At 44.3% G+C, this 23,902-nt stretch overlaps 1 protein-coding gene and 1 long non-coding RNA gene across 36 annotated transcripts in view; one reads left to right on the top strand and one right to left on the bottom strand.

The window, feature by feature from the left end:
- LOC309871246 overlaps positions 1-3,432 on the bottom strand; it is a 110,477-nt gene extending 107,045 nt beyond the window's left edge. For 7 of the 35 annotated variants that reach the window (XR_014315132.1, XR_014315133.1, XR_014315134.1 and 4 more), the window contains exons 1-2: positions 3,069-3,402; positions 1,900-1,990 (exon numbers count right to left, since the gene is read on the bottom strand). This is a non-coding gene — a long non-coding RNA (uncharacterized lncRNA). Of the gene's footprint in view, positions 1-1,874; positions 1,991-2,407; positions 2,696-2,832; positions 2,955-3,068 lie in introns of those variants that run through there. The other 28 variants (XR_014315123.1, XR_014315124.1, XR_014315125.1 and 25 more) reach the window with 19 other exon arrangements.
- Positions 3,433-3,845: 413 nt separating this feature from the next.
- On the top strand, positions 3,846-5,577 carry PCBP1 (poly(rC) binding protein 1). Its single transcript, XM_082744086.1, has one exon. It carries the CDS (start codon positions 4,160-4,162, stop codon positions 5,228-5,230), a length of 1,071 nt encoding a protein of 356 aa, XP_082600212.1. The 5' UTR covers positions 3,846-4,159; the 3' UTR covers positions 5,231-5,577.
- The last annotated feature ends 18,325 nt before the right edge of the window (positions 5,578-23,902 follow it).

The raw sequence follows: 23,902 nt of genomic DNA, 5'->3' as shown, positions 1-23,902 counted from the left end.
CCTATGCAGGCAGAGAGGGTTTGTAGGACTCTAGGGGAAACAAAGAGGCTGAGAGCTGGGAAGGGGCTATCTTTATTGAGGGGCAGGAGAAGGTAGAATCCTAGATGTACTCAGATAAGAAAAAACTAATGGAAAACTTCAGGCAAAAAAGGTTTAAAACAAGCAGTCTTGGGAAGACAGACTCAATGGATACAATTTTCTTTAGGGAAAATAAATATGTGGCAGATTTAGAGAAGCAGAATAGTTTGAATCAGGATATAATTCCTAATTATATATAATTTCTCTTTTTGTCTCCTCAGTTTTTAATATTTACTAATAATTTTAATTCCCCAAACAGTTCTGTCTCTCCTATAAGACAAGGTCCTTTGCAGAAACCACCACATACAGACTCTGGATTCAGATTGCCTAGATTCAAACCCCTATTTTCCAATTTAATAACTGTGCCTTGGACAAAATCCTTCACCCCTCTGTATCTCTGCAAAATGGAAATTAACATCACCCCCATCACAGGTTTTGTGAGGATTAAATGTGTATATTAATCATTTTGGTCACAACCTAATAATGGGTTTTTTTTTTTTTTTTTTAAAGATTTTATTTATTTATTTGACAGAGAGAAATCACAAGCAGGCAGAGAGGCAGACAGAGAGAGAGAGAGAGAGAGAGAGAGGAGGAAGCAGGCTCCCCGCTGAGCAGAGAGCCCGATGCGGGACTCGATCCCAGGACCCTGAGATCATGACCTGAGCCGAAGGCAGCGGCTTTAACCACTGAGCCACCCAGGCGCCCTAATAATGGGTTTCTCATTATTTTAGTTTTGATGTGCCTTTTCATTTCATGTTAAAGAACAGAAACTACCAAAGTATACTGCACATCATAAGAACAAGTATTGTTCTGCAAAGATTTTGTTTCATATACGTGATATATATATATGTGCATATATGAGTTATTTTGTAAAATTTAGCTCTTATGGTGGTTTGCTTTTAAAACTGTTGAGAAACCTGGTTGGCATAGTCGGTGGAGTATGTAATCTTGATTGTGGGGTTGTGAGTCCAAGCCCCATGCTGGGGGTAGAGATTACTTAGAAATAAAATATTTAAAATAAAAAAATATGAAAGCCACTGAATTATCATACAGAATAAAGCTTCAAACAGTGCCTGGCGTAGTAAGCACTTAGTGCCATTACTGTTATTGTTGATTTGACATATCCACCTACCAAAGTTGTTTGTAGAATTATATACGGTAATGCAAAAGCACTTCAAAAACTATGATATAGGGCACTAACATAAAAGAAGCAAAAAACCCTTCTCTCCATCTCTAACATCCATGCATGTAGAGCCCTATTCAGGCACATACATATTCCTTGTTTGGCCTACAATTTATTTGTTACATTAAACTCAAGAGTTCACAGACTTAACGATTTACCTAATAGTGTCATGCCCTCTCAATATTTGCAGAGAAATGAAGGCTTGGTGCCAAAGTCAAATTATTTATTTTTACTTGGTTAGGATATTGGGGTGAGGAAGGCGGAAATCATGCCCATGCTTAGCTGAAGGAAGCTAGTGAGTCACACACAGAAACTGCTTGCTCCCACAGAGCCAGGTAGATTTAAATGTGCCACAGACAAGGCTGGACTGACAGATACTTCAGCCTTTGGGTAGGGCTGAATCATTTCCCCCTCCCTATCGTCACCCAAACACCTCATTAAAAAAAATAGCATTTGAGCCTCTTACAGATATAGCTCATACCAGGAAAAACTGGGAATCCCCAGATACAAACTGGGGGTAACTATGCACCAAAAGTTTACCTGAGGGGTTCCTTTAAATGACAAGCTCACCTAAACATCGAAATAGCACTTGAATTCTAAAACCGTAACTTACCAAAAAAATTTGAAAATGTGCTCACCAATAAGGAAATCAGAAGGTCAGGATTCCATCCTCCACACTGTGTGACCTTGAATTAGTCACTTCATCTCTCTGGGCCTAAGTAAATTCGTCTGTTAAAAAAAAAAAGAGAGAGAGAGGTAAAACCTACCTCAGAAGATCATTGTAAAAATTAAAGATAGTATGCAGTAAAATGGTAGCACAGCATCTGGCACTGGTAAATGCACAGTAACATTCGTCTCTGTCCCTCCACACTAAAAGTGAATGCCAGGTGTGGGTAAACTGAGGTTCACCAGCCAGCTGCCCTCTGAAAAAGGTCACTGGTATCTGAAGGGCTTTATGGAAATTATCTTTTTTTTTTTTTTTAAGTTGTTTTATGAGACCATTTCTTGGTCTCTCCAGCACACCAGCCTGAGATGAAAGTCTAGGAAATCAGGAACTTTCTAGCTCATTTCTTAAAGCAGCAATTCCTAAATGCTTCGGTACTGGGGGGCCCAAATTAACCACTGGTACTGCCCCTCGTTACTCACTATTAAATTCAAAACTAACGAGAACTCAGTATTATGCCTTCATTTTTTTAGTTATAAACGTTTCCATTTTAAATTAATGGAGGAAATGCATTAAAATTAGGCAGCCGAGGTTTGGACCCGGGTGGGCAGAGCACTCGCTGCGAGGGGAAGGCTGCCGCCAAGACGCACGGGATGGGGTGGGGGCATTCTGGAGCTTTAGGGTCGACCCCAATTTCTCGTTGGCGACAAATCCAGGACACGTGTCGCCATTTTGTGTTCCGGAAACATGGCGGCCACCCCGTGGGGAAGGAAGGGGGGGGCGGAGGGACCGCCACGTTAGCCTCTTTCCCTGCGGGATCCTAAAGCACGCTGCGCACACGTCTGTCTGGGTGCATTCTCTGTCCGGCTTAGCCGAAGTAAAGAGAAACGGAAAGAAATAAACGTACACGAGCCACCCAAACGACTTTTCTTTAGCGAGAAGAACGTGCGATGGCGAACTGCAAGAAAGGCCTTCCAAGATGGCGGGGCCCGACAGGGGCCGCCCCCGAAGAAAGCGGGGCGCGGCGTCTGCACCAAGGGTAGAAAGGCAGAGCGGGAGCTTAAACGGCATGGGGAAAATCCCAAGAACCACCCCCCGCAGTACTCGGGAACCCTAAAAAAATGCGGTTCCCAAGAGGCATACCATTGTCTTAAATGTCTGACAAGACTGCCACGACTAAAAAGACACTAGGAGGTGGGGTTTCTCTAGATTCAACCGAAAGAAACTTGCAAAATGCAAACAAAGCATTATGTAAATGGACGCCATTCTTTTTTTATGGCCAGGTTTCCAACACTCCCCAGAAATCAAGTGCAGAGCCGCAACTTCGGCGGCGGTGGGGGGATTTCGGTTTTTTTCCTCACCGGTCGCCGCTGGGGGACCGGGGCAACGCTGGGGGCTGGCGCGGGGCGCCCGGGCACCGGGGACGAAGGGGCCCCACGTGCCTGCTCGCGCGCGCTCGCGCGCGCGCACCCGCCCCACAAGCCTCGCCTCGCCGCCCCTCCCCCCCGGAAGACCGCCGCTGCCCCTCCCGTCTCCCCACACCCTCGCGCACGCGCTCTAGCCGCCTCACGCGCACGTTTTAAACCCGCGGCGTCCCAGCTGCCGCCTGCAGTTACTGCCGGGGCTGCCCGTGTCGCTCCGCTTCCAAACCCCTTTTGCAAGGCGGGAAAATAACGTTTCAACCCCATTCACAACACTAACATTTCAAAACATTTGCCAGTGCCGCTTGAGTTAATAAAATGCACGTTGTTTTAAAACCTTGCCGGGCTCACAGCATCTGCCCATCGGGGCTTTATGTTCAACGCTAGGCTGTTAAAAAGAGTTTTTAAAAACTACCATGTGGAGGTTGGCGCAATCTTGTGACCTAAAAAAGACGGGTCCTCTTTTTTTTTCAAGGGGTCCTGCGCGGCAAGCACTTCCGGGGTCAGAGGGTACGCGGGGTTGAAAGCGGGCTTCCCGCCCCGCCCAGACCGCCGAGGCTGCCGCCGGAGTCGCCACCGCCGCGCCCTCGCCCACCCGCCCGCCCGCCGCTCCCGGCCCCGCTCGCCCCCTCCGCCGCCGCCGCCTGCCCCTGCGACGACGCCGCGGCCTCCCGCCCGCGCCCGCTCGCTCCCGCGGCCCTCGCTCGCCTCGCGCCGGCAGTTTTGGGCCTACACCTCCCCTCCCCCCGCCAGCCACCAAAGACTTGACCACGTAACGAGCCCAACTCCCCCGAACGCCGCCCGCCGCTCGCCATGGATGCCGGTGTGACTGAAAGTGGACTAAATGTGACTCTCACCATTCGGCTGCTTATGCACGGAAAGGAAGTAGGAAGCATCATTGGGAAGAAAGGGGAGTCGGTTAAGAGGATCCGCGAGGAGAGTGGCGCGCGGATCAACATCTCGGAGGGGAATTGTCCGGAGAGAATCATCACTCTGACCGGCCCTACCAATGCCATCTTTAAGGCCTTCGCTATGATCATCGATAAGCTGGAAGAAGATATCAACAGCTCCATGACCAACAGCACGGCGGCCAGCAGGCCCCCGGTCACCCTGAGGCTGGTGGTGCCGGCCACCCAGTGCGGCTCCCTGATTGGGAAAGGCGGGTGTAAGATCAAAGAGATCCGCGAGAGTACGGGGGCCCAGGTCCAGGTGGCGGGGGATATGCTGCCCAACTCCACTGAGAGGGCCATCACCATTGCTGGCGTGCCGCAGTCTGTCACCGAGTGTGTCAAGCAGATCTGCCTGGTCATGCTGGAGACGCTCTCCCAGTCTCCGCAAGGGAGAGTCATGACCATTCCGTACCAGCCCATGCCGGCCAGCTCTCCAGTCATCTGCGCGGGCGGCCAAGATCGGTGCAGCGACGCTGCGGGCTACCCCCATGCCACCCATGACCTGGAGGGACCACCTCTAGATGCCTACTCGATTCAAGGACAACACACCATTTCTCCGCTCGATCTGGCCAAGCTGAACCAGGTGGCAAGACAACAGTCTCACTTTGCCATGATGCACGGCGGGACCGGATTCGCCGGAATTGACTCCAGCTCTCCAGAGGTGAAAGGCTATTGGGCAAGTTTGGATGCATCTACTCAAACCACCCATGAACTCACCATTCCAAATAACTTAATTGGCTGCATAATCGGGCGCCAAGGCGCCAACATTAATGAGATCCGCCAGATGTCCGGGGCCCAGATCAAAATTGCCAATCCCGTGGAAGGCTCCTCTGGTAGGCAGGTTACTATCACTGGTTCTGCTGCCAGTATTAGTCTGGCCCAGTATCTAATCAATGCCAGGCTTTCCTCCGAGAAGGGCATGGGGTGCAGCTAGAACAGTGTAGGTTCACTTAAAACCCCTTTCTGCTGTTTTCCCATGATCCAACTGTGTAATTTCTGGTCAGTGATTCCAGGTTTTAAATAATTTGTAAGTGTTCAGTTTCTACACAACTTTATCACCCGCTAAGAATTTAAAAATCACATTCTCTGTTCAGCTGTTAATGCTGGGATCCATATTTAGTTTTATAAGCTTTTCCCTGTTTTTAGTTTTGTTTGGGTTTTTGGCTCATGAATTTTATTTCTGTTTGTCGATAAGAAATGTAAGAGTGGAATGTTAATAAATTTCAGTTTAGTTCTGTAATGTCAAGAATTTAAAAATTAAAAAATGGATTGGTTAAAAAATGCTTCATATTTGAAAAAGCTGGGACTACTATCTTAAACTCTTTGTTGGTGGTTTTTTTTCCCCTTCCCTTTTAGTATTAGGCCTTTGTAGGAAGAAGGGTGGGCCCATCCTTGGTGTTCTCTAGCCCTTTTCAACTATTGGTAAGATTCCATTCCCTTTCTGTCCCAACAAAGGAACACGGCAGGCTGGGCCTGCTTTGGGGTATTTTGCAGACGGAGGGTCTCTCCCGGAGAGTGACATCCCTCCAGCTAAGTTCCAGAGAGAGGCCTCTGCCCATTTCTCTGGTAGAAAACGAGGGTTTTCTGAGATGGAAAAAGTAGCCCTTTCCATAGGAGCCCTAATGAATGGCAGTGTGTCCTCCCGACCAGCCAGCCCCTCCCCCCAACCCAATCTCACTGGGGAAACTTAGGAACAAAAAAAAAATGTTCTAAGGTGGGAGGAGCCTGGGGGGGGTTACCCAGAGGAGAGGTGGGGGAGGGAAAAGGGCTGGGCAGGGGCTGGAGGGAGGGGCTGAGGTGGGGGAAGGGAAAGGGTCAAGGGTGGGTTTGAGGATTTGGAAGAGGGTGAGGGCGGGGTGGTGGTAGGGATGGTGGGGTTTGGGGCCCCCAGGACTGAACGGGGGATGGTACCAGTGGGGTGCACGTGGCAAGCATGCACCTGTGGCAAGCAGCCTGTCAGAGGATGTTATTACACCTTCCAAGTGGTGAATCCAGAAACAAAAGAAGCCCAGCTTCTAATTCTTCAGCTGTGTGCAATGTTAGAGAAGTCATTATACAAGGAAATAATCCTGCTTAAATGGGGCAGCCCTCACAGGCAGGAATGTAGCAAGATCCACTGATTGTAGCCTAAGAATGTAATGGTAAAAATGCAGGTTCCTGGGTCCCACCCCCCAAATCTAATCAGGAGACTGCATTTTTAACAATACCCCAAAAGGTTCTTAGATTTAAGTGCCACTCATTATCTTTACCAGTGGATTAGGAAGATCTTGCTGTGAAGGCCTAATAACATGTCCACACCAACCAGTTAGAGTAGACTGGACTTGATGAAAGAAGAAAAATTCTCTATGATTAGGCAAAGACACTAGAAAAAGGCAATTCAAGACAATGGACAATTAGGTGCCAAAGTGCTTAGTTCAAACCCCAGGCACTGTGGGAGATCCACTAACAGCAAAGAGAAACTCCTGTGAGAGGAGAGTATTACACGCAATAAATAATCTGTTGAGGCTTACTCTCTACAGGGTATCTATTTTTTCTGAGGTACAGACCTGCTTCCAAGAGGCCCTGGAGGTAAGCCTGGGGTCTACCATGCACTTCCCACCCACCCACTGTGGAGTCATCACTGAAGGGAACCTAATTTCATAAGTTAAACCTGAGTTCAAATATGAGTTCTGCCTCTTACTTGTGGCCTTGGGCAAATTATTTAACCTCTGTATAACATGGAGGTGTTAAAAGTACACATTTCGAGCTTGTGAAAAAAAATGAGCATGTTTGTAAAGCAGAGCAGTGCTTACAACGTAGTAGACTTCAGTATACTTCATACTGCAGAAAGCCAAAGGTCCATTTCTGTCCACAGTGTCTTTGGACAGAAAAGACATGCTTAAAAGAGAACAAAGTGTTCTAAATGACAAGCTGAGAGAGGACAGTTGGACTAAGGGGCCAGGACAGGTAAAGGAGGACCTAGTGAAAACCCAGAAATGGGTTGTCTCCTGGAGATGAGCTTAAACCAAGTTTGCATGAAGTAGGGCAGGAGTGAATAAATTGAACCGTCAAACGCAGGCCAAATGGTTTTTGCGGAGTCCCTAAAATTTGCTGGGTGAAGTGGTTCAAATGCCCTATAAAAAGTAGACCTCAAATTGTCCTCAACCCCTTTCCCCTCCCACCCTTTCAAAAGCAAAGCTGACCATAATTTGTAAAATAATGAGTTAAGCAGCAAGGCAGAGGATGAAGGGCAACTTGGATGGACTGAAGTCAAGAAGAGCAGCCAGAACATGGCCTCAAGCGGATTCTAATAACAGTAGTATTACTGGGAATAGGACATTAGTATTACTAGGAATACATGTAGGAAAGAGCCAACGCAAGGGAGATCGAAACTGAATGTGGAGGCTAGAGTAAGCTAGAACGAGGGGAGCAGTGAGTTCAGAAATAGTGATATGACTATTTGCAGGGAGAAATAGTCAACAAGTAGCTAGAAATAGACAAACTGAAGGGAAGTCAGAATCATAGGGAGACAGGTAAGTGAGAGGAAGGGGCTAGAGACTGAGTTTTAGGGTAATGGACATAGTCTCCGTGTTCACCACGGTAGCTCTAATGCCTGTCATCATAATATATGTATATATATATATTTTTTTTTTTAATTTTTATTTGTTTGACAGATTACAAGTAGAGAGGCAGGCAGACAGAGAGAGAGGAGGAAGCAGGCTCCCCACCGAGCAGGGAGCCCGATGCGGGGCTCAATCCCAGGACCCTGGGAACATGACCTGAGCCGAAGGCAGAGGCTTTAACCCACTGAGCCACCCAGGTGCCCCTGTGACCATAATATATTAACAGGAGCTCAGTAAGTATCTGTAGAATGAATACAGCAGTACCTGATGAAGAAGCAGTGGGCAAAGCAGCAGGAGAAAATCCAGGATAGTGTCCTTGAGAGGAGTCAAGGAGGAAAGTTTCAAAGTTGATGGAGGACAACAATGCTACAGAGAGGTTTAACAGAATTGAACATTTGTGCAAAATACTTTGAACTAAAATTTAATGTTTTGGTACAACTGGAAGATGCGTAGTAGTAGCTAATTATAGTCAAAAGCACAGTACATAATAGAAAGGGAAGGGAAGGTGGAGGAAGCCACAAAATCAAATGAGGCTAAAACAGCCTTGAATGCCATAATAAAGGGTTAGAGCTTTATTCTGAAAACTAGTGGGCTTCAAAAATTTTCTTTAAAGCATATACACTATTACACATTCGTTTATAAATTACATACATGTATTTTAGTCATGCTTATTTACAAACTATATACAAGGATAATTCTAAATATTATGTAAGAAAACAAAATTAAGAGGTGCCTGGGTGGCTTAGTCGGTTAAGCGTCTGCCTTCTGCTCAGGTTATGATCCTTGGGTCCTGGGATCAAGTCCCACATTGGAGTCTGGGAAGGAGTCTGCTTCTCCCTCTCCCTCTCTGTCCCTCCCTGCTGCTCGTGTGCACACATGTGCTCGCTCACCCTCAAGTAAATAAAATCTAAAAAAAAAATTAAATATTAACAGTTATGATAAATTGAAATCTAATTTCTAATAGTTTTTGTTGTTCTTGTTTTAATTCCTTCCACCCAGTCATTTTCAGAGACCACTTTAAGGGGATACCGGGGGAGACACTTCCAAAGTCATGGGTATCTTGGGGAGCAGAATTTCAGAAGAGTGATAGGAGGAAGCCAGATTACACCAAGAGAGTACAGCCTGGAGGCAAGAAAGTGGAGACTGGAGACTAAATGGCTCAAACCCTTGAGGGTGCAAAGGAGAGAGAAAAATAGGACAGTAACCTGAGTGTGGGAGGCCCGGATAAAAGATTTTGGTGGGGAGGGTTGTTGTTTTTGAAAGGACTGTCACTAAAGGCAGATAATAAGGAACCAATGGGAAGTTGCAAATAAAAGCTAGGTAAGAGGGCGCCTGGGTGGCTCAGTGGGTTAGGCCTCTGCCTTTGGCTCAGGTCATGATCTCAGGGTCTCTGCTTGGCAGGGAGCCTGCTTCCTCCTTTCTCTCTCTGCCTTCCTCTCTGCTTACTTGTGATCTCTCTCTGTCAAATAAATAAAAATCTTAAAAAAAAAAAAATTTAAAAGCTAGGTAAGAAAGGACTGTGGAGGAGCCTCTAGTTGGCTCAGAGCAGTGTGTGACTCTTGATCTCCAGGTCATGAGTTTGAGCCCCACATTGGGTGTGGAGATTACTATGTTTGTTTTGCTGTTTTTGTTGTAGTTTTTTTGGGGGGGAGGGGGTATTGTTGTCATCGCTGTTCTATTTAGTAGGCCCCACACCCAGCATGGAGCCCAGAGCCGGGCTTGAATTCATGACCTGAGATGGAAACCTGAGCCAAGATCGAGTCTGATGCTGAGGGACGCCTGGGTGGCTCAGTTGGTTAGGCAGCTGCCTTCGGCTCAGGTCATGATCCCAGCGTCCTGGGATCGAGTCCCACATCGGGCTCCTTGCTCGGCAGGGAGTCTGCTTCTCCCTCTGCCTCTGCCTGCCATTCTGTCTGCCTGTGTTCACGCTCTCTCTCTCTCTGACAAATTAAAAAAAAAAAAAAAAAAAAAAAGAGTCTGATGCTGAGTAACTGAGTAAGCTACCCAGGTGCCTCAAGATTACTTAAATAAAACTTAAAACAAAACAAAAAAAAGGATTATGGAGAAAAAAAAAAAACGATTATGGAGAGAAGAGGGTCTTGGAGCAGTGAAAATCAGATGCCAGGCCAGGATGACTATTAGAATTTAATTCATTTTGTTCCCTCTCCTATCAGGACTTACATTTCAGGACTCTTTTCTTCTCTCTTTGGGGCAGCTTGAGCATGCCCCATCCTCTTCTGGATTGAGGCCTGGAAATCGAGAAGCCCCCTCTACAGTTGGTGTGTTTCCTGCTGCAGCCCTATTCGGGCCACCAGCGTTTGGGCCGCAACTGCTGCCACAGCTGAGAAGACAGAAGAGGTTGAGAAGCACCTGCTGTATCATAGCCACAGGAGTTGTCCCACGTGTTTGGAAGGCTAGTCATCCCCCAACCCCCAGTCCCCTCTCTCACCCCACTCAACCTACATACATGAACCCCCCCAACCCACCACGTACCCCACCCCCACCAGCCGCTGGGACATGAATCACCGCTCTTGGGATCACTGTGAGAGCAGCTTCTGTCACCTGGACAGTAAGCAGTGTTTGTTAAGAGCCTGAGTTTTAAAACAAAAAAACAAACAAACAAAAAGAGCTTGAGGTTCGTGAGTTGAACCAACCTCACTCCCTGCTACTCTTAGCTTCCCTTAGTAGTGAGCCACATACTGTCCAGCATCACTGGGCCTGTCACCTCCTGCCAATGAGACAGCACCTAGCCAGACATATAAATAGGCAGTCACCACCAGAGAAGCCTTCCACTGCCAAGTCCTCTGGCCACCTTGCCTGGCTTGGCCACCTGAGGGGCCTTCCTAAAATTCCAATCCGACCACATCACTCCCCTACTTAAAGGCCATCAAGTACCTCCTCCACGCATGGTCTACAAGAGAAAATCCAAACTTCTCAGCATAGCTCATGGACCCTTCAGGATCTCTTCCCACCAGCCTCACCAGTGCAAGGCCTGCTAGTCCCTTGGCTCTGCCTTCAGCCTCCCCTACAGAATGATTTTTAGTTCCCCAGTGTCGTTCTGTTTGGGCATCCTTGCATCTGGGAAATAATGGTTTCTTCATAATTTCTGACCCTGGCTGTCCTCTTTGTTACCTGCCTGGGGTTCTAGGACACCTGACTGGGACTCCTGGCCTTGAGCATGAACATTATGAAAGGAAAATTATACTCTGCTGTGGATCAGGAGAGCTGAGTTCTACTCCTGACTTTGGCATCCACTCCATGGGTGATCTTGGACAAGCTTTTTGGGTCTTTTTGGATCCTTCTAGGTCCTTCTGGGTCTCAGTCTTCTATGTGGGAAGAATGAATAAGATAATATCCACAATTCTCTGGCTGCCTTGGGAAATAATACTGCCTTTGTAGGCTCCCATTCCTGCTTCTGCGTCCTGCCACAGGGCGGACTTCTGACACACAGACCTTCTGTAAACACTCTAAGAGAGAAAAACAGAAGTTAACTTAAAAACACAACACACACACACACACAAAAACCCAAAACAAAACAAAAAAGGCAACAACTGGCTTCAACAAGGCCCAGCTTGGCATTTTGGGTAACCACTCATAGGAGCTTGGCTGAAGAGGAAGCAGATGGAAGGAACTACCAGGAAGATCTACTCTGAATCTCCCAGAAGGTGCTGTCACCTTTAGATGTTATGGTGAGGAGGCTAGGACAATAGAGAGGAAGGCAGAGGGTACACACAAGAGAAGGTTACATATGGACACAGATAATCCCCTAGGCAAACCCAAGCCCCCCTTTTCTTTCCTTGCTCTTATGTCCTAAGAACTAGGGCTTTATGAGAGGGCTCTGGCTCTCTCTGAGCGCACCCTGGACCCATGTCTACTAAAGTAGGAAGAGAGTAGCTAGCTGTTCCCTTTCTCCCAGCGGCAAATTAGCACTTCAGACACCTGCCACCAGGCTAAGTATACCTTAGTGGGGTACTTTAGTGACAGCAGACACACTACCTCATTAGTTACTCTTGGGTGGTAGAAGAAATCAAATCAGTTATACCCTGAGCAGTTCACCCACAGGGAGAAGACACACTTTCTTAAATGTTCCTCCATGAACGTGAACAACTATGCCTTCATTTGTAAGTTCACCTCTACTTCAAAAAGCATTTTCTAGGAGCACCCGGCTGGCTCAGTCAGAAGAGCATGTGACTCTTGATCTCAGGGGTGTAAACTTGAGCCCCACGTTGGGTGTAGAGATTTCTAAAATAAATAAATAAACTTAAAAATTTTTTTTCTAGGGACACCTGGGTGGCTCAGTTGGTTAAGCGGCTGCCTTCGGCTCAGGTCATGATCCCAGCGTCCTGGGATCGAGTCCGCATCGGGCTCCTTGCTCGGCAGGGAGTCTGCTTCTCCCTCTGCCTCTGCCTGCCTCTCTGTCTGCCTGTGCTCACTTGCTCGCTCTCCCTCTATGCCTGACAAATAAATAAAATCTTTAAAAAAAAAATTTCTATAGTCTGCTATATTTCAATTAAAAAGTAAATTAATTTAAAAAATTATTTTTCAAGATTTTATTTATTTGAAAGACAGAGAACATGAGCAGGGGAAGGGGCAGAGGGAGAGAAAGAAGCAGATTCCCTGCTAAGTGGGGAGATCATGACCTGAGCCAAAGTCAGACACTTAACTGACTGGGCCGCCCAGGCACCCCCAAAAAATAAAATAAATTTTAAAAGCATGTTCTGGGGGGCGCCTGGGTGGCTCAGTGGGTTAAGCCGCTGCCTTCAGCTCAGGTCATGATCTCAGGGTCCTGGGATCGAGCCCCATATCCGGCTCTGCTCAGCAGGGAGCCTGCTTCTCTCTCTCTCTCTCTCTCTCTCTGCCTGCCTCTCCATCTACTTGTGATCTCTCTCTGTTAAATAAATAAAATCTTAAAAAAAAAAAAAAAAAAGCATGTTCTGGGCTTGCAACAAGGCCCAGCTTGGCATTTTGGGTAACCTATATAGTATTCTTTTAACCCACTGAGCCACCCAGGCGCCCCATATAGTATTCTTTTAAAGTAGCATATATATGTTACTCTTTTTAAAAATGGGATCATAGGGGCACCTGTGTGGCTCAGTGGGTTAAAGCCTCTACCTTCAGCTCAGGTCATGATCCTAGGATCGAGCCCCGCATCAGGCTCCCTGCTCAGCGGGGAGCCTGCTTCCCCCTCTTTCTCTCTGTCTGCCTCTCTGCCTACTTGTGATCTCTGTCTATCAAAAAAAAAAAAAAAAATCATAAAATCTTTAAAAAATAAAAAAATAAAATGGAATCATACTCATTTCTCTAAAAAATAATAATAAAGTAAAATGGGATCATACAATACAGACTAATTTCTTTGCTATTTTTCTTTTTATTAAATTGAGATCATTTAGATACCATAAAATCCACCATTTTAAAGTGTGAATTTAGTGGTTTTTAGTATATTCACAAAGTTGTACAATCTCACCACTATCTTCTGCCAGACATTGTTATCACCTCACAAAGAAACTCATACCCATGACCAGTCACTGATCATTCCTCACCCACTCCATCCAACCCAGTCCTGGCAACCAATGATCTACTTTCTGACTCTATGGATTTGCTTGTCCACACATCTCATATAAGTAGAATTGTACAACATGTGGCCTATTGTGACTGGCTTCTTTCACTTAATGTTTTCAAGGTTCGTCCATGTTGTAATATGTATGAGTACTTCATTACTTTTTTTGGCTGAACATATTCCATTGTATAACTAGATCACATTTTGTTTATCCACTCATCAGTTAATACACAATTTGGATTGTTTCCATTTTTTGGCTATTATGAGTAATGCTGTTATGAACACTTGTGTACAAGTTTTTATGGGGACATATGTTTTCACTTCTCTTGGGTGTATACCTAGGAGTAAAATTGCTGGGTCATAGGGTAACTCTATGTTTAACTTTTGAGGAATGGCTGAACTGTTTTCTGCAATGGCAATACCGTTTTAATTCCCACCATGACAGTATGAGGTTTCCAATTTTTCAACCTTCTTACTAATGCTTTTTTTTTTTTTTTTTTTGTAGCCATTCTGCCAGGCGTGAAGTGGTACCTCATTTTGGTTTTAATTTGTATTTCTTAATGATTTTCATTTCATTCATAGAGCATGTGTTCTTGTGCTTATTTGGTCATTTGACTATCTTCTTTGGAGAAATGTCTGTTCAAATATGCTGCCAAGGTGCCTGGGTGGCTCAGTCATTAAGTGTCTGCCTTTGGCTCATGCAGGGTCCTGAGATCAAGTCCTACTTCGAGCTCCCTGCTAGGCGGGAAGACTGCTCTCCCTCTCCCACTCCCCCTGCTTGTGTTCCTGCTCTTGCTGTCTCTCTATCAGATAAAGAAATAAAATCTTAAACACACACACACACACACACACACAAATATTCTGCCCATTTTAAAAATTGGGTTGTCTTTTTATTGTTGATTTGTAAGAGTTCTTTATATATTCTGTATACTAAATTCTTATCTGATAGATGATTGCAAATATTTTCTCCCATTCTGTGGGTTGTCTCTTAAATTTTTTTTTTCTTTTGTCTCGTAACTTCCTTGATGGTTTCCTTTGAGCCACAGAAGTTTTTAATGTTCGTGAAGTCTAGTTCATCTATTTTTTCTTTGATTGTTGTGTTTCTGGTGTCAATGTCTACGAAACCACTGCTTATTAATCTAAGGTCATGAAGATTTATGCTAATGCTTTCTTCTTACAGCTCCAGCTCTCACACAATAAAATTCAAAACATAAGGATAAATCTTAATGACCTTGGACTTAGGTCTTTGATCCACTTTGAGTTAATTTTTGTGTATGGTTTGAGTAGAGGTCCTAATTAGTTCTATTGCATATAGATATCTAGCTGTCCCAGCCCTGTTTGTTGAAAAAATCTATTCTTCCCTTATATCCTATTTTTTTAACTTATTTCCTATGTTTAAACTTAATAAATCATGAACATTTTCATTACAATAAACACTATTTCATAGAAGCATATTTTTATTAGTCATAAGTATTCCATTACATTGATATAATTTATTTAACCAGTCTCCTATTTAGACATTTAAGTTGTTTTTTACATTTTGCTATCTTCTTTTCTTTTTTTTTCTTTTTTTAAGATTTTTTTTTTCATTTATTTGTCAGAGATAGAGAAAGAGCACAAGCAGGGGGAGCAGCAGGCAGAGGGAGAAGTAGGCTTCCTGCTAAGCAGGGAGTCCGATGTGGGACTGGAGCCCAGTGTGAGAATCCATTGCAGGACGCTGGGATCATGACCTAAGCTAAAGGCAGATGCTTAAACAACTGGGCCACCCACGTGCCCCAGGGTGGTTCTATGGAGTGCCTGGATGGTTCAGTCAGTAGAGTTTGTGACTCCTGATCTCAGGGTTGTGAGTCTGAGCCCCATGTTCCGTGTAGAGATTAAATACATTTTTTTAAAGGGGAGCTAGCTCTATTTTCAAGGCTTTAGATGCATATAATTGCTTTGCTCTAGAGTAGCAGTTCTTAAACTTTTTGGTGTTGGGACCACTTTACACTCTTTTTTTTTTTTTTTTTTTTAAGATTTTATTTATTTGACAGAGAGAGAGACACAGCGAGAGAAGGAACACAAGCAGGGGAGTCAGAGAGGGAGAAGCGGGCTTCCCACTGAGCAGGGTGCCTGATGTGGGGCTCGATCCCAGGACGCCGGGATCACGACCTGAACCAACGGCAGATACTTAATGACTGAGCCACCCAGGCGCCCCTACACTCTTTTTCTTTTTTTTTTCTTTTTTTTTTTTTAAGATTTTATTTATGTATTTGACAGACAGAAATCACAAGTAGGCAGAGAGGCAGGCAGAGAGAGAGAGGGAGAAGCAGGTTCCCCACTGGGCAGAAAGCCCGATGCAGGGCTCCATCCCAGGACTCTGGGATAATGACCTGAGTTGAAGGCAGAGGCTCTAACCCACTTAGCCACCCAGCTGCCCCACCACTTTACACTCTTAAAAATAGTTGAGTTTCTGCAAAGGCTTTGTTAGTGTATTATTTCTATCCCTATTACCTGTCTTAGAAATTAAAACATAGAAAAACTTCAAACATTTATATATTTACTTATCTTAAAATAACTACACTGCACCCATTAAATACTAGCATAAATGATATATCTTTAGTTTAAAAAAATAACTATTTCCCAAAAGAAACAAAAATATGGTTAGTGAGAAAAGTAGCCATTCCACATTTTTGCAACTCTTTAATGTCTGGCTTAATAAAATGTGCTGGAGTCTCATATCTACATCTGTATCAATCTACTGTGACATCACACTTCATCTAGACTCTGGAGAATTCTACTCTCCACTAGTGAGAGAATGGGAATGAAAAGGGCAAATAACATTTTTGTATTGTCATGAAAATAATTTTGACCTCTCAGACCCCTGTAAGTCTCAAGGAACCCTAGGGGTCCCTGACCACTCTGTGAAATGTTGCTCTATATAAAGAATTAACCAAAAGTATACTCTCACCACAGTGCCCTTTTCCCTGAACCTTCATCAACATTAGGCAGCCTCCTCTTTGTTTGTTTGTTTTTTTAAGATTTGTTATTTTATTTATTTGACAGAGAGAGATCACAAGCAGGCAGAGAAGCAGGCAGAGAGAGGGGAAACAGGCTCCCTGTTGAGCAGAATGCCCCATGCCCGGCTTGATTTTAGGACCCTGAGACCATGACCTGAGCAGAAGGCAGAGGCTTAACCCTCTGAGCCACCCAGGTGCCCCTGTTTGTTTGTTTTTTATAACATTTGTAATTTGCTAAGCCAAAAGCAGGCTCCCTCTGGGATTTTAATTTGTTTTCTTCAATTTCTAATAATGTTGGAAATTTTTTTCATGATTTTTGTAATTTATATTTTTCTCTTATAAATTGTCTCAGTATCCTTTGCACATTTCCTTCCTGAGATAGCATCTTTTATCTTAATGATTGTAAGAGCACTCTTATATTGAGGATATTAGTCCTTTGTCATGAACACTGAAAATATTTTTGATGTGCAAGAGTTTTTAAAGTTTTTTTTTTATATAAAAATACCTGTCAGTATTTTTTTTTCTTTTTTGAGAAAGCTCTATACCCAAAGTGGAGCATGAACCCAGGACCTTGAGGCATGCTTTACCGACTGAGGGCCAGGCCCCGCCCCCACTATCAGTATTTTTACTGGTTTTATCCTTTCCTTTTGCCCGAGTCAAATAAATTGTCCTCTAATCTCCTACCAGCAGTGTGTGAACATGCCTATTAGGCCCTGGAAGACATCCCCATGTACTCGATCAGCATTTTTATAGTATTAACAAAATCTCCCTATTTATATTCTATTGATTACTGGAGTATTACACAAAGAGAGTGAAATCACATTTGAGTCAGAATGAAGATGATCTTTGATGTCACAACCCAGGATAGCTCCCAATCAGATGTCCTTGGGAGAAAACGCCAACCCTGAACAAGGTGACAATGGTAGGCTTTATCATTTGTGACAAGAGGTGGGTCTCACCTGTTCTGAACGCTGGAGAGTTGTTGAATCTTCTGTTCCTCACAGGGGAGGAGACAACTCATGTGGGTGGGCCTCCTGGCCTCAGGCCAACACTGTGGTGCCCAGCAGGGGGCTGTCTCATCTATCCTGAGGTGGGGCCAATTTACACCCAAAATTTTAGCAAGGGATTTGGATATCCAAGAAGTTAAAGCTTTATTAGGGGACAATGGCCTAAGCACTCATGACACATTTTTTAGGAAGAGACATTTTAAAATAAGAAAAGGAAACTAGAACTAAACAGTCTGACAGGATATTCTAGCTAACCACAAATTTACAGAATTATAGTTTAGCTACAGAGATCTTCTTTCGCAACTTTCTCAGATCTCTCCAGTAAATGCTATCTTTAATAACTTGACTGCTCTCTGAAAAAACTAATCAGAAACCATCACAAAGTGGATTTTGTGTCCAAGGTGACTAGGCCCCATTAGCTGGGATTTTCTCAATATGGTTTCCCACATTCTTCACCACACTAGATATTTTTTTTGCCAGTCTGGCAGGTAGGGGGAAAAAAATGGCACAGCACTGTGTTAATTTTCATTCCTTAGATTACAAGTGACTATAATAAAATGTTATGTTTCTCAGCTATTTACATTTCTCCTTTGGTGAGTAACCTAGTAACATATTTTTCACCGTCATTTATTGGGGTCTTCATATTTTTCTTATTAATTGAAGACCTTATTATATAGTAAAATATTAACTCTTCATCAGGTATACTGCATTTTTGTCTCTAATTTGCCAGTTTCTTTCTTTTTTTTTTTTTTTGCCAGTTTCTTTTTTTCTTTCTTTCTTTTTTTTTTTTTAAGTAGGCTCCACACCCAGCCAACATAAAGTCCAACATAAGGCTTGAACCTCATGACCCTGAGATCAAGACCCAAGCTAAGATCAAGTCAGACACTCAACCAACTGAGCCACCCAGCTGCCTTGCCAGTTTCCCTTTAATTTCTGTTCTACAGAAGTTTCTAATGATTAAGCAGCTAACTCTATCAATCTTTAACTTTATGATTTCTCTCTTAGGCCTCACGCTTGGGAAGTCCTTCCCTCACCACAATAATTACTTTTTTTTTTTTTTTTAAGATTTTATTTATTTATTTGACAGAGAGAAATCACAAGTAAGCAGAGAGGCAGGCAGAGAGAGAGAGAGGAGGAAGCAGGCTCCCTGCTGAGCAGAGAGCCCAATGCGGGACTCGATCCCAGGACCCTGAGATCATGACCTGAGCCGAAGGCAGCGGCTTAACCACTGAGCCACCCAGGCGCCCTCTTCTAATATTTTTTGCCTTTAAATCTAATCCATCTGAAATTGATTTTGGTGTATAGGATAGGAAAAGCTAGTGATTTTTCCTGGCAATTGCTAGCTAGTTGTCCCAATGACATTTATGGAATAATCTAGGAATGACAAATATGTGATCTGAGTGTAGTCTCCCTGTCCTGGGCCCCCAAAGACTTTTTTTTTTAAAGATTTTATTTATTTATTTGACAGACAGAGATCACAAGTAGGCAGAGAGGCAGGCAGAGAGAGAGAGAGGAAGCAGGCTCCCCGCTGAGCAGAGTGCCCAGATGCAGGGCTCCATCCCAGGACCTAGGGATCATGACCTGAGCCAAAGGCAGAGGCTTTAACCCACTGAGCCACCCAGGCGCCCCCTGAGGACATTTCTATTTAAACACAGAACTCCTCTCAAAGCCGAGACTAGGCCTCATAGCCCTCCTAGAACTTCAGGCAGCCACTTCCAACCTATGAGATGTGACATCAACATGAAGTTTCTTGTCATTCTTCAGACTAATCCATCCTTTTTTTTTTTTTTTTTTTTTAAGATTTTGTTTATTTGGGCGCCTGGGTGGCTCAGTGGGTTAAGCCGCTGCCTTCGGCTCAGGTCATGATCTCAGGGTCCTGGGATCGAGTCCCACATCGGGCTCTCTGCTCAGCAGGGAGCCTGCTTCCCTCTCTCTCTCTCTCTCTGCCTGCCTCTTTATCTACTTGTAATTTCCCTCTGTCAAATAAATAAATAAAATCTTAAAAAAAAAAAAAGATTTTATTTATTTATTTATTTGACAGAGGGAGATCACAAGTAGGCAGAGAGGCAGGCAGAGAGAGAGGAGGAAGCAGGCTCCCTGCTGAGCAGAGAGCCCGATGTGGGGCTCAATCCCAGGACTCTGGGATCATGACCCGAGCCGAAGGCAGAAGCTTTAACCCACTGAGCCACCCAGGCGCCCCTAATCCATCCTTTGCTCCAATGATATAAGAAGCCTTTATTAGCAGGCACCTGGGTGGCTCAGTGGGTTAAAGCCTCTGCGTTCAGCTCGGGTCATAATCCCAGAGTCCTGGGATGGAGTCCCGCATCCGGCTCTCTGCTCATGAGGAGCCTGCTTCCCTCTCTCTCTCTCTCTCTGCCTACCTATGATCTCTCTCTGTCAAATGAATAAATAAAATCTTAAAAAAAAAAAGTGAATAAAAAAAAGAAGTCTTTATTATTCTTTATTTTCCTTTCTTTTATCAACGGGCCTGTCTTTTCCTGTGCTAGTTCCACCCTGTTGGTTACCATGTCTACGTACTAAACTGTAATAACGAGTAACACAAACCTTAGTCCCTTTGTAACATTTTTTGATGACTTCCTCTCCCCTAAACTTCTGACTAAATTTATTACATCAAAGAATATCCAAATAATTTAAAATTCATATTAGATTTTCTAATCTAGATACCTAGTAATTCTTTCCATTTGTAAAGATTCCCTTTATGTCTTAGAATGATTTTATTCTGGCACCTGAGCGGCTCAGTTGGCTAAGACGCCAGCTCTTGATCTCAGGGTTCTGAGTTCAGGCCCTGTATTAGGCTCCACGATGGGTATGGAGCCTACTTATTAAAAAAAGAAAGAAAGAAGGAAAGAAATAGAATGGTTTTATTCTGGGAAGTCATTCACATTTCTTGTAAAGTTTATTCCTAGAGATTTTATATCTAGGGTGGCTATTCTAAGTGGGATCTTTTAAAAAAATTATATCTATCTATCTATCTATCTATCTATAATATGTAACTTGTTACTAAAATGTAAGCTTCATGACAGCAAAGATCACACATCTTTTGTTCATAAATATAGTCCTGGAGCTTAAGAAATTCTGTAGGTTCTCAATAACAGTTTTGGGTTTTTTAAAGATTTTATTTATTTGATAGAGATCACAAGTAGGCAGAGAGTCAGGCAAAGAGAGAGAGAGGAGGAAGCAGGCTCCCCGCTGAGCAGAGAATCTGATGTGGGACTTGATCCCAAGACTCTGGGATCATGACCTGAGCTGAAAGCAGAGGCTTTAGCCCATTGAGCCACCCAGGCACCCCTCAATGACAGTTTTTAAATGAGTGAAGGAATAATGGCATAAAAAAATCCCACTTTAGTGTGTGACTAATTTGTAATAGGCAACCCTGCTAAATTCTTTTATTAATTGTTTTAAAAACAATGCACTGCAATTTTCCACATCTGCAAATATTGATAATTGCCTTCTTTCCAACATGTATTACTTTTATTTATTTTTTTCAGAAGACTTATTGAATAGATTTTTCTATTCAGATTTCTATTGTTCTTTCAGAACATTTCTAAATAATAGTGATAGCCGTGGGCATTTTTAGGTGTTCCTAACTTTTATGGTAATACTTCTAGTACTTCACCATTAAGCATGATGACTATAGGAAGAGCAAATTTTATGGGAAGAATACAATGGGTTCCATTTTGGACTTGTTCAGAGGGGTGTTAGTGTGAAGATGTCCAACAGACAGCTGTACGTACAAAAATCTGGGCCACGGACAAAGATTTGAGAGTTAACATCATACAGGCAGTAGTTGAAGACTTGGGATAGAGAAATTTGCATGGAGAGAAGGCCAAGTATAGAAATGGGGAACACCAAGGTCAAGGCTGAGCAGAGGAAGAGGACACTATCAAGGAGATGGATGAAATCCATAAAGAGTCATGGGGAGCCCAAAAACAAGTTTCAAGGAAGAGGAAGTGATGAACACAGCCAAAGAGTAGATGGAAAATAGGCCAAGGATTTAGTATCTAGGTCACCGATGGCCTTAGTGAGTATCACGTACATGAGTGTTGTGATGAGGCTGAAGTTCCCTGCAGTGGGTTGAGCGGAGGTGATCAAGTACAAGCTGTCATAAGGACTCCTTCAAGCAGCACAGCGGGAAAGAGAAACCAAAAGAGGAAGTACTAAACTGAAAGGGAGACAGAATTGAGGAAAGGATTAGGGTTTTCCAGGTAGTAGTGGCACGAAGCTGTTTGTAAGAAGAAACAGAAAAGACAGAAAGACTTAAAGTTTGAGAAACAGGGGGAAAACCTAACCAAGCAAAGCACAAAGGGTATGGAAGGGATGGGCTCCCATGTAGGGACCCTGTTAGGCTCCACCTCTGCTTTCTCTTAAGTGGGAGCGAAGGGTGTAAGATGGGTGCAGATTGGTGTTTCTAGAGAAAATTTCCCACCTCTGTCTTTTCTCCACCAGACTTGCCAAGGTAGGAGGCAGGAGCCCTGAGAGCAGGGAAGGTGTGGAATCACTGTCCTTGGGCCTGCTGACTAGGGAGGACTGAAGGGCTGCTGGGCAGAGATTAGGATTCCCAGGGAATCTGGAAATTATAAATCTACCTGGTCAGAGTAAAGGCCTTAACAGAGTCTGATTTAATCAGTCTGATTTTTGTCCTGGGCATCAGGAATTTTAAAAAGCTGCCCCAGGATTTCAAATGGGCAACCACAGTGGAGAATTGCTGGGGTCAAAAAAGGCAATTTGCACATCTAGATGCTGAATCTCCACCCCTGGCCGGGAGGACCAGGAGACGCTGTGGTTGCTCTGGCTGAAGTCACAGGTTCCTGGCGGGTAAGGGGTGGGGGGTGCTGTGAACGTCGCCCCTGTCAAAGGAGCACGAATTCCTGCCTTGTTCTGCTCTTCAGTGAGAATCTGAATTCTACTCCAACCTCTTGCCTGAAGTTCATACACAGACAGCCTCCCTAACAGAGACACTGCGATCCCTAGAACAGCCGTGGGGGGCCAGGTTCAAGGCTATGATTGTAATTATGACAAACAATACGCTTTTCCGCTTAAGAACCACGCCTTCAGCTTGGTTCCCTGCAATTGCGAGTGTTGTGCGCCTGCGTGCGTCCGCTCCGGGCTGCCTATTCAACTGAAAAACAAAAGCGGCTCTGAGACGGAGCCTACCAAGTGACCACGATGACTCACGCTGCTGGGCTGCCAGGGCCACGGGGCTGCCACCCCCAGCGGGGCGGGGCCCCGGGTGGGAAGAGTCACAGGTACAGTGGCTCCTGGGAACTTCCCACCCTGCCCCTGGGCAGAAGGCTTTTTTTTTTTTTTTTTTTTGGTAAAAATTCTGACCGAAAATGTAATTTTCCTTTTATGGTCACAAATTTCCCTGGGTCAGCAGGCAAGCTGAAACAAGGATGAGCCCAGTGAAGCTTGCCAAGGCATAGGGGCTGTTCACATAAAGACTGGGGTTTTCAAAATGGACTCAGGTTGGAATACGAGGCCTGGGCAGAGCATGGATGCCCCTGCGAGCAGGGATCAGCAGACAGAACCAGTCCAGAGGCGCATTTTATGGAAACCTGGAGCATGCCGACTGTGGGGTCGCGAACCCCAGATGTCCCAACACGCAGCCCCTTGTTACAAGCATGTGGCTGCAGAGCACATGAAATGCACCTGGTCTAAATTAAGACGTAAAATACCCACCAGATTTCAAAGACTTAGTATGGGGGGGAAAGCGTAGAATAGCTCCTTATTAACTTATTAAGACTGTTTTATACCGACTTCATGTTGAAACAATAATATTTGGATGTACTAAGTAAACTGTGTTATTAAAATTGATTTCATTTGTTTCATTTTATTTTTTAAAATAGGGCTGCTTGGGGCTCCCGGACAGTTCAGTCAGTTAAGCATCTGCCTTTGGCTCAGGTCAGAATCCCTGAGATCGAGCCCAGATCAGGCTTCCTGCTCAGTGGAGAGAGGGCCTGCTTCTCCCTCTCCCTCTCCCTCTGCCACTCCCCCTGCTGTGCTCTGTCAAATAAATAAATAAAATCCTAAAAAATACATAAATAAGTAAATACAATAAAATGTGGCTGCTAGAAAATTTGAAATGACATCTGTGGCTTCCATAATGTTTCTCTTGGACAGTGCTGCCCTTATGCCCACCAACAAACGAACGGACTTTGCTCAAGGAAGGATGAAAGTACAAAGCCATATATAATAATAATAATAGCCCCAGTGTTTTACAAGGTTGACTACTTGCCAGGCACTTTGCACCAATTCAGTAACTTGCCCTAGGTAAGAAAGTAAGTCAGCAAAAAGAACCCCGTTATTATTTTTTCTAGGATATTATTTATTTGAGAGAGAGCGAGAGCACGCAACTGGGGGAGGGACAGAGGGAGAAGGAGAGGAAGAATCTCAAGCAGATTCCATGCAGAGTGCAGAGCC

Source organism: Mustela nivalis, assembly GCF_964662115.1.
Source record: "Mustela nivalis genome assembly, chromosome: 8".
In the NCBI taxonomy this organism is placed as follows: Eukaryota; Metazoa; Chordata; class Mammalia; order Carnivora; family Mustelidae; genus Mustela; species Mustela nivalis.
Note: the sequence above shows the minus strand (reverse complement) of the source record. Positions and strands in the feature narration are given on the sequence as shown.